The sequence below is a fragment of the Convolutriloba macropyga genome, chromosome 10 (genome assembly GCF_964194025.1).
Source record: "Convolutriloba macropyga chromosome 10, txConMacr16.3, whole genome shotgun sequence".
Lineage (NCBI taxonomy): Eukaryota > Metazoa > Xenacoelomorpha > Acoela > Convolutidae > Convolutriloba > Convolutriloba macropyga.
Window position 1 is genome coordinate 10,892,477 of NC_134477.1, and position 14,955 is coordinate 10,907,431.

Below are 14,955 nucleotides of genomic sequence, written 5' to 3' on the forward strand. Positions count from 1 at the left end.
CAAAAGTAAGGAATATAACTTACGATCGCTTTGTCTTCTACTCATGTAAACAACAGAAAGGTGAATCTGTTGAAAGTTTCTACGGTCGTTTAATCGAACAAGCTCAAAACTGTAGTCTCGGAAGTGAGGAAACTAGTCTAATTCGAGACGCCTTCATACTAAACATGATAGATCATGAAACTCAAAAGGAGTTGTTAAAGGAAACAGTTGAACCATCGAAAGCGCTTGAAATAGCAATCCAGATGGAGATTCGGGCACAAAACCAGCAAAAGATCAATCAGAAATTAATTTCAACTACGAACTCAGTAAACGTAGTTAACAACTACCAGACACGCAATCGCAACCCGAATACCCAACAACTTAAACGAGATTTCACGCGATACCCAACCGTGCCCCAACACTACCAATACAGCAGCATCTGTATGAATTGTGGTTTAAGATGAAGTCACAATCACCGACAGATTTGTCCCGCAAATGGAAAAAAGTGTAACAATTGTAGAATAATTGGTCACTTTGCGAGAAATTGTCGACGCCAAAAAGATCACAGGACAAACATATAAAACTCCTCAAACAAACGTCAATCAAATTGATAAGTCTCCGGAAAAAGCGATGACAAAGAATCAGTTAACTACATAACCAGTTATCAGCAATTATAGGATCAAGTATGCGATTCGAATTATGACAGTGACTCTGACGACTACGTGGCGGCAAGCTCATCTGACTCGGCAGATCAACTAGAACCTTTAAACGTCAAAGTACAATTCGGAGAATTAAAAGCAACCGCTATGATTGACTCTGGGAGCGCAGTTACTCTCATAACGAAAACACTAGCAAATCAAATACTTCGGACTACACAATCCGCGCAATGGATCACCAAGAGAGAAAAGCGGGATCTGAAATCATTTTCAAACGACCCAATTAAAGTTCTGGGACACCTGGAGACAACAGTTGCATACAATAACTGGACTGATTGAAAAGACATTCTGACAGTGGTGGAAGACGGTCACAAGATTATTATTGGCAGAGACCTCCTCCCAACCCTTGGCCTCGCAGTGGTACAACAACACCAATCGGAGGCTGGTAAATATGTTAATATCATTAATGTTTTCGCATGCAAAATTAAAGAGACAATCGCGGCGCAATTTCCTCACTTAGTATCAAGAATTGGTTTGTTCAAAACACATGTAGCGAAATCAAAATTTCATCAAAAGTTCACAGCAAAGCATCAAAAAGGTCGGTGCGTCCCATTAAATCTACAACCTAGAGATACGGCAGAATCAGAACGTTTACAGAACGAAGGTCATATTGAAAAACTCTCTAGTTGCTCCGACGAACATTTCATATCTCCGATCGTAATTACAGTCAAGAAAGATCAATCTATAAAGCTGGCATTAGATTCTAAAGTACTAAACAAAGCAATACACAAAAATAAATATCAAATGCTAAACATTGAAATGTTAATTGATACAATATAACAACACCTAACTAACACTCAAAATAGTCAACAGGCATATTTCACCACATTAGATCTAAAATATGCATATAGTCAACTGAAATTACACCATGACAATGCAAAACACTGTAATTTCAACATTATCTGTGGGGAATCCACTGGCACTTATAGATTCAAAACTGGATTCTACGGTTTTACTGACATGCCGGCAGAGTTTCAGAAAGCAACGGACTACACTTTAGTAGGTTTACAAAACACCTATTGCTTTTTAGATGACATCATAATAGTTAGTACCGGAACTGGAACAGATCGTTTGGCATATGTTACAAAATGTGTAAAAAAGTTAGACGAAGAATATTTAAGAGTAAATCTTCAGAAATGCCACTTTGCAAAAACAGAAAAAGAATGGTTAGGATATAAATTTACACAAACTGGAATATCACCATTAGAAAGCAAAACTGCAGCAATATTAACAATACCACCACCAACAACACTCAAACGACTTAGATCCTTTCTCGGGTCAGTACATTATATAGGTAAATTCATACCACACTTAGCATAATTATGCCACCCACTAAGACCACTTCTAGAAAAAATCTATAATGTTTGTTTGGACGGGAAAACACACCAAACATTTTAACTTAATAAACGAAAAAATTGCCAACAGCACAGAAAAATTACAATCCAAAATTCGATGTTCGAGTTAAGTGTGACGCTTCACGTTCTGGATTGGGTGCAGCACTTGAGCAGAATACACACGAAGGTTGGAAACCGATAGCAGTTGCGTCACGATTCCTCAACTCCACAGAAGAACGATACAGCGTTAATGAACTAGAACTATTGGGAATAGTCTGGTCCATTGATTATTTCAAGTACTACCTATATGGAAAAAATTTTACTGTATTAACGGATCATCGAGCACTATTGTCTATTCTAAAAGAGCACAGATCGAATAAATCAAATAATAGTGGACTATCTAGATGGATAGATAGATTACTTCCGTACAACTTCACAATTGAACACATGCCGGGAGCAAAAATGAATTTAGTAGACTACATATCTAGAAACCCATTTGCATGAGCTAAAAAAATATCTACATATGACGAACAATTTTTAGTAGCGACAATCTCTAAAATTCGCAATTCTAAATTCGCAAAAAATTCGCAAAAAATCTAATAAAAATTAAACAGAACGCTTTACAAAAATTTAATAGCATATTAAAGTTACATTCGCCTTATTTTCCTTTGAAACAGCCATTGGCACCGCAAATGCATACACCACTAAATACTAATTCACAAATAAGTACTAAACCACTCGCATCACAATTACTCTCCCCTCAAAAGAAAGTACCATTCGCGTCGCAATTGACACTTTCAACTTCAACAATTAATCCGCATTTAAATTATCCATTCGCATCGCAAATACCTCTTAAAGTTAGAAAATCACAATTTGCACTCAATAACTGTAAAGTGAATAATTCACATTCCATTAAACAATTTGCTGCAAAAGAGGTGCAAATGACAGACAGTAAAGAATGTGAACACTCTGAACAATTATACCCAATAAAGCCCATTAATGGTATTTAGTCAAATAATCCACCAAAAAATCGCTAAATTAAGCGTGAAAACAAAAATTCCAAAGTATAAATACAACTCGCAGAAGAATAGTTTGCTTTTTTGCCCAAAATAGATCTACAATCCACTTAACCTTGAACAATTCTGTCAAAACGCTTCACGCTAATAATTCAGTCAACCATATCACCAAAATGCTAAAAACTAAAACTACCCGATCGAAATCAACCCCAACGAAGGCGAGGGTAACATTCTCCGATACCACTCCTTCTACACCCGGCACTCATACATCATCTAACACCGAGACCCCTTCAGGCAGTTTAATTGAGGAAGCCGATGACATCTACTTCACGGAAACGCTAATTAAAATATTTAGCAGAAAAAGCTTGGCTATACTCACTGGGAAGGACGCGATTCTCAAGGAGGTGAGAGACTGTGTAATACGAGACGACCCCGATAGGCTTCGAGAAATCAGTCCCTACCTTTCCTCCTACTGGCGAGACCTTAGTGTAAAGCATGGTTGTGTTTGCCTTGACGAGCGAATAGCAATTCCGAAAGCTTGAAAGGACGCAGTACTCGAGGACATACACTCGACACATCCCGGAAGTTTTGCCATGCTTTCACTCGCGCAAAAAACATTTGGTGGCCGTACATCCATCGGGATATACTGGCAAAAGCCAGTGAGTGCAAAGCGTGCACGGATATAGGTAAGAATCTTAAATCAGTGATTCCGCACCACAAATGGGCACCTTTATCAAAATGTGTCGAACCGAACCAAGAAATACAAATAGATTTTGGTGGACCAATAATTAATGAAAAAGGTATAGAACAGTATTGCATTACAAGTGTAGACAGATACTCAAAATATCCCACAGCAGAAATTGTAAATAACGCCTCCGGTACAAATATAATCAAATTTCTTAATAAATATATTTAATCACGGAGTACCTATAACAATTAGATTAGATCAAGCAAGTTGTTTTACAGGAAAAGAGTTTGAAACATTTTGTACGGAAAAAAACATTACACCTATATTTGCACCAGCAATTGACCATAGAGCAATTTGTCTAGTAGAGCGCCTTATTCAAACAATTAAACGACAATTATCTTGCATGAAATCACAACTAAATAAAAGTTTTTATTAGAACATTCACTATATGCAATTTTACAACGACTGAGAATTTCAAAACAAAAAAAACAATATACATCACACCATTAGAAGCACACTTTGGTAGAAAATGTAATACACCTATTTCTAATATTACTACTAAACCTAACAACACTAATTTAAAATACAATAAAATAATCAAACATTATTTAGATGAAGACACGATACCAGGCCGTGCATATTTAACGGAAGAACAAGGGGCGGATACAGCCCTATGTTCAGACACTGAGATCGAGAAAGTCATCTGTGCCGCAAATGCCCGCGCAAGAAAAGAAGAACAGAAAATGAAAGACGGAGAGCAAAGATTCATCAAATCAAAAGGAGTTTCGAGGCCAATTCCGTGCACAGAAAGAAGCATCCAAAAAAATTAGCCAGAAAACTACACGAAAGCCAAGGACAAAAGAAGAACCTTGATGGACTGTATGAAGTGCTTGCTCGCGGAAGCACAGTGTGCAAACTCAGCCCAACGACGAGCGTTATCGAGGAGTCAAATCGTCAAGAGGTTCGAGTCAGAATTTCGGATATCGCGAAGTTTGGCACGAAAGCAGAACGCGATACAGAACTGACACAATACGTAGAGAGAAGACCAAATAAGATATCCGAAAAAACGATCGAGCAGAAAATCAACAAACATAGACGAGACTTAATAAGAAAAAACCCCGTGGACAAAAAGATCAAGAGAAATAGAAAACAGGCTGATGACGTCAGCGTGGTATCTTCAGGAAGATCTTGTATCTCTTCAGCAAGTAACGTAGCACGATCTCTAAAAATGAGAATTCCGAAGCGAAATCCGAAACAAGAAGACGCTTTCATCAATGGACCTGGCCTTACACAAATATTAAATTTCAGTCCATCTGTTCCAATTGCTCCGCCACCACCTAATCCGAATGAAGCAGGGCTATCTGCGGTACAAATGACCACGCCGCAAATCCCCACTCCAATTTTACGCAAAACAAGCAAACGACAATTAACTATAAGCGACACGTCTGACTCTGATACGTCGTCCGTGAGAAAGAGCAAAAGGACTCTTAAACAAAAGAAATCATCGCAGTCGGTGGTGGAGAAAATCCGAAATACAAAAGGATACTCAACGGAAAAGCCTGAATCTAATACTGAATTTATTGAACAGGTATCGCCACAAGACACTAATGAAAGGTGGACAGCAGACCCAAACCCAAATCTCCCAAGGGAAAGGACGGTATTACAAGCCGAAAATGAAGAGAACTCAGAATCTGATTAAAAAACTCACTGAAACTTTATGAACTCTTTATATTTTAAATATTATTTAATACTTTATTATTTATGTAACCGGTGAATACTTATTAATTTTCTGATTTTATATACTAATTTTCTTTTTCCCGACAAGGAGAAATGTCATACGGTATGGATAAATCATCATATATCCATAACCGTATTCAGTTCAGTTTTATCCATTTGAAGGGCAAGTGCTTGTGTTATTTAGTTTAGTTTCAGTTCATTCAAATATTCATCACTTCTTGTCTGTTCATGCTGTCTGTGCAGGAAATTTTCTGTTCAACTTATAAATCTTGTAGTTCTTTCTTGTATTGTGATCATGTTATGAACAAAACTTCCATTTCCTAAATTGTACTTATTTTAATCATTCTCTCTTTTGCACTGCTGAAAATCAGTTCTAATTCAAATCTAGTAATCAGCTTCTCATTTGGACTCAGTTGAATAGAATAGTGCCAATCGCATTGCGATTGACTAAGCTGACAATTAGAGAATCTAATTGTAATAATTGAATTGCCATTTTTGGCGCAATTGCCGAAACTGATTTGGGCTATAAGCATTCGCGACACGATTGGAGCAATCTGTCGTATTTGGGTATAACACACATAAAAGTAGTCTTTGAGCATAATAAGAGTGAAATAATGTCCTGATTTAAATTTAAAAATTAAAAATGGGAAACAAGCATGAAATGCGTCTTACATATTTGTTTGTAATGGCAATGATGTAAAGACCCCAGAAAAAGACAGAAGAACGTAAGTAAAAGCGAATAAACAAATCATTCGAGAAACTATATTTAGTTTTTGTTCTTTCATTGCTTGAAAATGGGATCTTTTCTCTATGATTCTGAAAAGACTAGATTCTGACAGAATTCAAAAAAGAAAGTCCATATCTAGAACGTTTTTGTACCTACTCATTGTTAAATTTTGGATTAAATCTTTCGTATATTGAAATCGCCATTATATAAATTTCAGAAAAAAAACTGGAATACATAGATTCATTTGCTTGGTTACAGAAATTCACCTGGTTTTTTTTAACCTATTACAGATGTTCATTCTTACAGACTAAATCTCTCAGACTAAATTAAAGACTAATTAAATTACAAGTAATATGTCAATTACAGCAGTCTTTGTAATCGGGAAGAACAGTTTGCCGAGATCTTGTTATGATTCAATGCTATGGAGGTTATCAAGTATTGTTTAAGATCCTCACCTTTTTTCAGATCTTGCTTCAATTATCACAAAATATGGATATTTCTTGTTTGTAACCCCCTCCCCCCCCCCCCCCCCCCCCAGCGCTCATGGGGTGCATATTATATGCACCCACAAAAGCACCTGATATTTTTCTTACGTTGTGATTTCCTATGTAATTGCATGTTCTTTCTCTGTAGGGGGGGGGGGGGTGCATATCGTACTGGAGGGGGGGGCATGAACGGAAAATATCTCAAAATGTTTCTTTCCAGCAATCACAATCTTCGCTGATTTGTTCAACGAGCGATTCCGACCTCTAGTTTTGAACATTTTCATGGGTGGGATTCTACTGGGTGCATCTCTGGCCTACTTCCTTGGACCCCTCGTCACTGAACAAATGGCGGGTGTCTGGGATTTGAAGGGGTGCGTCAACCATCCATGTCCAAGTTTTGTTATTTTATACTAGGATCAAATATGATTTCAAACTGTTAAAACTCGATTTCTTATAACTTTGAGGCTCCCCAGGTTGAGGTCCCAGACTGAATCAGGTATGTTCAGACAGAAGATGAACTCACGAACGGGGGCGCCGTGCGTTTAAAATTACATGGTCTGGAAACATCAAATAACGCATGAAAGTCTAGTGAACGCACGAAAGTCTGGATATAAGATCTTTCCGTATGGGACAGTCTGGACATACACTTTCCGTCTGAGACGGTCTGGACATACCGGTTTCCGCTTGGCACATCAACATGGGTTCTTGCAAAGATTAACATCCTGCCTCGACTAGGGTGGACTCTGGAGCAACCATATCCAAGTTTTGTTATTGTTCCGACCTCGAGGTTAATGGGAGCTGGAACTATAAACTCAGCTGTTTTTTGTTCGGTCAATTTTACTTGATTGATATGTTTATCAGACTTTTGAGTGATATCACTAGGAAGCCCGTCAAGCATAGAGTATAGAATTAAAGCGCTTTTTTTCAAATTTTGTATTTTTTGAGGAGTTATCGAGTTTTAAAATTTTTTGTCAACATTTGACATATCAGTGGTTTTATTCACAATTATGATCAGTTTGGTCAACTTTTGTTAATTTTTCCCCAATTATGTTTGCATCTTTAATAGTCGCCGTCAACCTCTCACAGTTTTTTTATTCAGGCATCCTCCATTTTACCATCCAAAAAAGGGCTCTGGAGCTCTGTCTCTTTTATTTTTTTGATGTGTTCAAACAACTTCCTATAATTTTAAGCTTTATAAACGCTATAAAAAGGAAACTGTGAGTTGTTTTTAATAGCCCGTGAAATGCATAAAGTGCTGATGTTGCTGGAAAACCCTAAAATCTGATTGTGTTTTTCCTTTCTTAAAATTTCGCCATTTTTAGCATTTTTCGAGACTTTTTGATCTCTGACTACGTCTCCTGATTACGTCTTGAATTGATGCTGTTCAACGTTCATAAAGACATTTTCCATGGTTCAATCGTTCTGTGTTATTTCCTACTTCGGAATTTTTTTGCGGTGATATCAAATGATACAAAAAAGATTGAAGTGAATTTTGCATTTTTTCAATTTTTTTCTTTGACAATTTAGAAATTTTTCGTGTTTTATGACTTTTGGGGCCCTGGTAGTGTTTTCAAAGTTTATGTGTGCCGGGTTAAATTTTACAGCATCTGTATGGTCCTGAAGACATTAATTTTCAGATTTTTATCAATTTTGCAGTAATTTTTGGTCAATTTTTGGAATCTTTGGGTCTCCTATCGTTGTTTTTACATTTCTGTGGCCGTTATGCCCAGCCATTTTTTTGCTTTTAGGTGTTGTTCTGTAGATAATAACTAGACAGAAGTTGTTATTTAGGCCACAAGTATCAAGAAACACTTGGCAAATGATTTTCAAGCAATGCTTTTTGAAAGCAAATTTTGCTGTTTTTTTCCTCTGATTCTTCAACAAAAACTTTGAAGATCTATAGCTAAATAATAAAAGTGATATAAAGCTAAATATTTTATTAGATGAATTTATCGAATAGCAGATAAATATGACTTACACACATTTTATTTTGTCCAAAAATCTCTTTGGCCCCTTTTGTAATCTTGTATCCTGGTCGAATTGTTGATGTTTTCGGTTCTCATATAGGGAGTCCGGCGAAAGCTAATTGACGATTCAAATTTATTTCTTAACGTTTTAACTATTTCGTCGCAAAAGGTTTTCAAAATCTTAACTCCTGTTTTTAGTTCTTTTCGTTTTCCTTCTTTGACAATATTGAATTGTTGACAGGTCTCACTATGCCCTCTAATGTCGCACTGTTATAATTTTTTCTTGACTTGATTTCATATCAAGCGTCTTCAGAATATAGAATCAAAAAATTCTAAAAATTTTTTTCAAAAAATTTACTTGTGTTTATGAGTTTAACCCTTTTTTGTTTTTTGTTGTGCTTTAAGTTATTCTGGTTGGTGACAGCTTTTCCTGAATCTCTAATGAGCTGCAAGAGAGACTTTTTAATAATTCTTACCATTATCGAAAGTTTTTCACAACTAATCTATATTTTTGTATACATGGATTATTAGTTTTTTTCTCTTCGATTTTCTCTTTGTTTAATTTGACAACTGTTGGCAAAAGTTTTGCACGTATTAGAAAATTACTTTCCTTCCAAACGTTTTTTTGCCGTTTGTTCGTTTTCAATTGTTTTGTAACAAATTCATTGATCAGTCTTGTATACAAATTTATGGCATTTTTTGTAATCTGAAGGTTTTCAGTTTCAGACAGTGCACACCCAAGATTCTTTCTGAAGGTATTTCTGATGGATTTTTTCTTGTGTTTTTTTTGAGTTTTTGCATACTTTTTTGAAAACATTTTGCTGTTAAAATTTGACGTTCTTTGAATTAACTCTTCAATTTAAAACAAATTGTGAATACAATAGCAGGCCATTACGGGTTATTATAGTAGGTGTGCTTGTGGGCTGCAAATAATATGCATTCACTAAGACTGGGATTACAAATGGAAATGATCCAAAAAAATCTTTCTTAGCAGTAATGAATAAAATCAGGACGTATGAACAAACTCCTTGTTCTCTAGGAAGGAATTGCTTAAGCTTTTTAATTTCCCCGCTAATCTGTAAACTCCAGAATAACTGAAAACTAGTTTTTATAGAGAAAAGGCTATGATTTTTGTAAACATAAAAATTATCTCTGCGTAATTTTTACAGAAAAGCGAATTCTACAAAAACCAAATATTCTGAAATAAAATATTGTGAGTTGGAAAAGGCAAATCGCAGATAGCGATGACATCATATTGGACCTATAATAGACTGTTTTTTGTTCTGTAATCCACATTTACCACTATTTGTTACTATATTATTACTAAATTTTTTGAGGAAGATTTTGCCTACTATTAAACTGAGAGAAAAAGATCTGATGGAAAATTGTAAAGTAAGAAAATGCAATGAAAAGCACTCGAATAATCGATTTTTCCAAAAAAGTTGTATTCTATAAATATAATATGCTCAAAATCTGGGCTAACCTAATTGAAAAGTGCTCAGGTGTCTTTGATTAAAATTTTTATCACATTTTCAAAACCTGTATTACATTTCATCTACAATAATGAAAACAGGTCTTGTATTATTTTGCCAAAAACAAGCTAAAAATTTCATGTTCACGATATAGCCCGAAATCTTTTTGCCATAAATTTGCGAGCAGAACGTCATACGGGAAAATTTTGCGAAATGATTAAGGCCAAATACGAAATGATGCGTACTTCTGCAAAGGAAGAACTTTTAAGGAACCGGTCGTCATTTTACTACCATTTTATTTCTAGCACAGAATAGCAAACTTTATCTGGCTCAATGATTCTGAGTGAATTTTTATTTCAGGTGGGTGTGGGTAACCTCTGGAACAGGTGTGGTGGGCGGGGCACTGTTGATACCAGCTGTGTTCATTGTACCCGATGTGCCCATGCAAACACCAATGGCAGATGCCAGAAAAGTAGGCTCGGATCCCCCCCCCCCCCCCCCCCCAGCTTAGTGGGTGTATACTATTTGTATCCCCCAGACGCACGTGCCATATTTTTTATATAATGATGTACCATGTAATGACAAGTGCTCTGTAGCTGGGGGGCGTATACTGGGGGGGGGGGGGGGGCACAAACGGAAAGGATCCAACATTTCTCTAGTCAACTCCCGGGTTAAAACGAGCATGTCTAAGTTTCATGTTACTGGACGAAAGAGTCACATTTCTTGTTTCAATGTTGGCGGTTTTTTTGAATCGACATTATATTCTTTAAGGTTGCATTAACGGATTGGCAACACATGCTGTAAGGGCACAAAGGGGCATCAAGGGCCTTCTGTAGCATCAGTTGATTGAATTAGTTTGTCATCTTCTTTGAAATTTGCTCTGAAACTTTAGGCTGAAATTTTGTCAATGTCATTCGTACATCCAATTGTGGAAAAAGGGGTCTTTCCCATTAAAGCCCCCATGAAATTATAGCAAGCCCCCCCCCCATTATGGTTTAATTACTATGATTGGTGGGCTTATAGGTTATCTGACCACTAAGCTGGGGGGGGCTATAATGGGAGAGGCCCGAAAAAAGGGGTAACAACTCACGTTGCGTAAAACCGGAGCGAGAAACTCAATAAAAAAACCAACGAGGGGGGGGGGGGGGGGGAGGGGGAGGGGGGAGATGAGACAATACTTAAATGTATGTTTTTTTTTCATACAGAGCCAAAAAGGAGCATTGCTGAAGGACCTGCACTACATGATACATTGCAAGTCATACGTGTTGACAGTCCTCGGATACACTTGTTTCTCATTCACACTAGGTCAGTATACCTCAGTCATCATTCGCATTCAAGATCGCATCACTTTTTGCCTCCGCCCTCCATAACAACAGCACCTTCAAGCTCACGTGACATAATTTTCTATAATGATTTGGATCATTTCCGTTTGTGCCCCCCAGCTTAGTGGGTATTTGCACCCCCCAGAATCACGTGCAATATTTTTACATAATGATTTACCTTGTAATGACCTGTAATTGGGGGGGGCATAACGTACGGGGGGGGGGGCATAACGTACGGGTGGGGGGCATAACGTACGGGGGGGGGGCATAACGTACGGGGGCAGAAACGGAAAAGATCCAATGATTTAGTTATGTAATGGCATGTATGTGTTTCACAACTAAAGGGGAACCAAATGGAAAGATCAAAAGTTTATGCCAAATTTTCAAGTTATATTTTATATATTGTCAAAAGCTTTGAACTGATCACTTCAATTTGCTGGTCTATTTCTATGAATTTGAGGTTTTTCGTAATCGATCTGAACTGCGTTATGCGCCCTCGACTATTGTAGCTGTATAAAAACTCAATAATCAGACTACCGGAATGTTAATTCATATAAGCACTCTATATCATAACGCTGAGGCAACTGTATTCAAAACGTACAATCTATTTTGACCAACTATACTCGCTTTACATCAAGGCATAAACATTATATCGATACTTTACGGCATCTGTTTCGTAGCATTATCACGGCGAAACGCATCGTTTACTTACAGGCAAATCTAGCTTGATCTTTTTAGCAGGTGTTGATTTTCGGCTCAGATCGGTCACCAATACGTTTTCGAAACATAATAAAATTCAGCCTAAAAGGAGCGCAATCGATTCGATCTATTTGTAGGCTTAACGAAAATTATGTTAAACGATCTTTTTCGGAGCTTTCTACGTATATTAGAAGAGAATTTGTGTGCATTTAAGTGGTTAAGAAATATGACGTATTAGATTGCTCATTTCTCGCTCTATTCAAATAGCGTTGCTCATTTACTCGGTAACATCCTCCGGCCCGGAAGAAGATGTTGGGAAAACTGGTACAAGTTTTACAAGTGGACGGACGAGTGAACTGGTCGACGTACGTAAAACGGCGGAGCGTGCGACGCTATCGGAGCCGTAACGGAGTTCCACAATCCGAGCGGTTGGGTAGTAACCCCTAGGGTTGGTTTCCTCAACTATCCAAACCAAGTCACCGGTCTTAAGGTGTTGCTCGGCAGGCGTCTGCCACTTAGAGCGTCGGTTCAGCTTCGGTACGTACTCTCTGATCCAACCGGTCCAGATCGCATTAGCGTACGACTGCGCACGGGCGTAACGTTTACGATGGTCAAACTCATTATTGCCGACAACAGACGGAATACCGGCAGAGTATTCTCCTAAAAGAAAGTGGTTGGGCGTTAAAGCGTTCACATCGCACGGATCAGCGCTTACGGGTGTTAAAGGACGCGAATTGAGAGCATTCTCCACGAGACAAAAGGTAGTATGCAGTACCTCATCCGTGAGGCGACGCGTGCCAAGAATAGTATACAACACGCGTTTGAAGCTGCGTTCCAACCTCTCCCAGATACCCCCGTGATGTGGTGCGCTGGGTGGATTGAGCGTCCACTTTACACCTTTGTGAGCGAGCTCAGCTGCAATGTTGAAAACGTTCCACTTTTCAATACTTTCTCGGAGTTCTTTCTCCGCTCCAATAAAGTTAGTGCCATTGTCTGACCAAATCATGGCAGGTGTACCCCTACGTGACACAAACCGCTCAACTCCCATAACACAAGAACTGGTGTCCATGGATGTAACTATCTCGACATGGACAGCGCGAGTAGTGAGACAGGTGAAGAGGAAGCCCCACCTTTTCTCAGTAGTACGGCGGACGGTAACATAGAATGGCCCAAAGTAGTCAACGCCAGTGTTCGTGAAGGGAGGAGACTGGTAAGCAAGTCTCTCCTTAGGTAAGTCAGACATGATTGGTTGCATAGTTACAGCTTGGAATTCTCGGCATCTCAGGCAGTGTGCTGTGATGGAACGCAAGGATGATCTTAGTTTCAGTACTGTATAGTGTTCCTGCACAATTGATCATAGGTATTCAACGCCTTGATGATAATGCTTTACGTGCGTGTGTTCAAGGTACAGTTTTACAAACGGATGACGTGCATCTAAGATGATTGGGTACTTTACGTTAAACCCAACTTCAATTAACCGCTTGATGCGGTCCGAGGAACGGATTAGCCCATTTGGACTATTAAACGGTGAATGTGGAGCAATTCGGCTACTCCGTTTAACGAATTTATTGCCATGAAGATCTTTTCTTTCAGCTTCAAAAGACTCTCCTTGCACCAAATACTGTAGATGACGCTCGGCTTCGTCAAGCTCCGTAGGTTCGGTAATGCTACCATCGGGGTTACGGTAGCCGGCATGTTTCGGCAAAAGCCGGAGAACGTATGCGGCAATGCGCAAGTACTTTTGATAAGAACTAAACTTATCAAATGGGAATAACGACGGAACGGGAGTTATCTGTTTTTTAACGGATGTAGCGAGAGAAACAGTGTCTTCTATGGTGACTGCTTGGTTGACGCCAAGTTTGATGTTATTAATGACGTCTTTGTTCGGTACGAAAGGGAAACTTGAGTTAATTAAGAAATGTGGACCATTGACCCAACTGCTTAGTTGCAAAACCTCAGCGGACATTCCACGCGTGCCAGCGTCAGCTGGATTATCCTTAGTTGCGACGTGGTTCCATTGGTCAACTCTGGTATACTCCAAAATTTCGCAAACACGGTTTGCAACAAAGATTGGTTGCTTTTCATTTGAGTTAATCCATTGGAGAACGGTCGTGCTGTCTGTCCACATGAATACTTGGTTAACAGATACAGTAAGTGCTTGTGTAATTTCCCTTTTCAGTCGAGCGGCAAGTAGAGCTGCTTGCAGTTCGAGTTTTGGGACAGTCATTACTTTCATTGGCGCCACGCGCGCTTTACCTAAAACAAACGCAAGCTCTGTTTTTTCTTCGCCCGTAGGTGTTTTTACACGGGCTCGCAAGAATGCGACCGCACTGAAAATATCCTGCGAACAATCACCGAACATATGCAACTCTATATTATCAAAGGGTCCACTAAAGTTACTTCGGGGAATTTTGATGTTTTCAAGCTTTGGTAAGTCCGCACTCCAAACCAAAAATCTTTGCACCATGTCCTGTGGGAGCTCGTCATCTCATTGTTGTCCTGTGACACGCCAGATGTCTTTTAAGAGCAGTCGCGCACCGACGGTAAACGGTGCAACAAGACCAATGGGGTCAAAGACTTTCGAGACAAGACTTAGGACCAAGCGTTGCGTGAGGGACTTGGTGATAGCGCAGCTTGTACCCCGACTCACAACTAAGGTGTCATTAGTGTGATCCCACTTTAACCCTAGCACATGCGATGAATCCTCCTGACATGAAACAATAACCTTGGGCTCAGTAGATTGAGAGGAACCATCAATTCGGTCAGCCAGATTTGGCACATTGCTTACAAACTTTTTAAGCTTGAACCCACCG

General features: G+C 38.7%; 1 protein-coding gene across 2 annotated transcripts in view; it reads left to right on the plus strand.

Moving 5' to 3' along the window:
- LOC142348550 (protein spinster homolog 3-like) overlaps window positions 1-14,955 on the plus strand; it is a 67,237-nt gene that overhangs the window by 22,235 nt on the left and 30,047 nt on the right. For both annotated transcript variants that reach the window (XM_075399933.1, XM_075399932.1), the window contains exons 2-4: window positions 6,903-7,053; window positions 10,482-10,593; window positions 11,327-11,426. In XM_075399933.1, coding sequence (XP_075256048.1) covers window positions 6,903-7,053; window positions 10,482-10,593; window positions 11,327-11,426 — 363 coding nt within the window. The remainder of the gene's footprint in view (window positions 1-6,902; window positions 7,054-10,481; window positions 10,594-11,326; window positions 11,427-14,955) is intronic.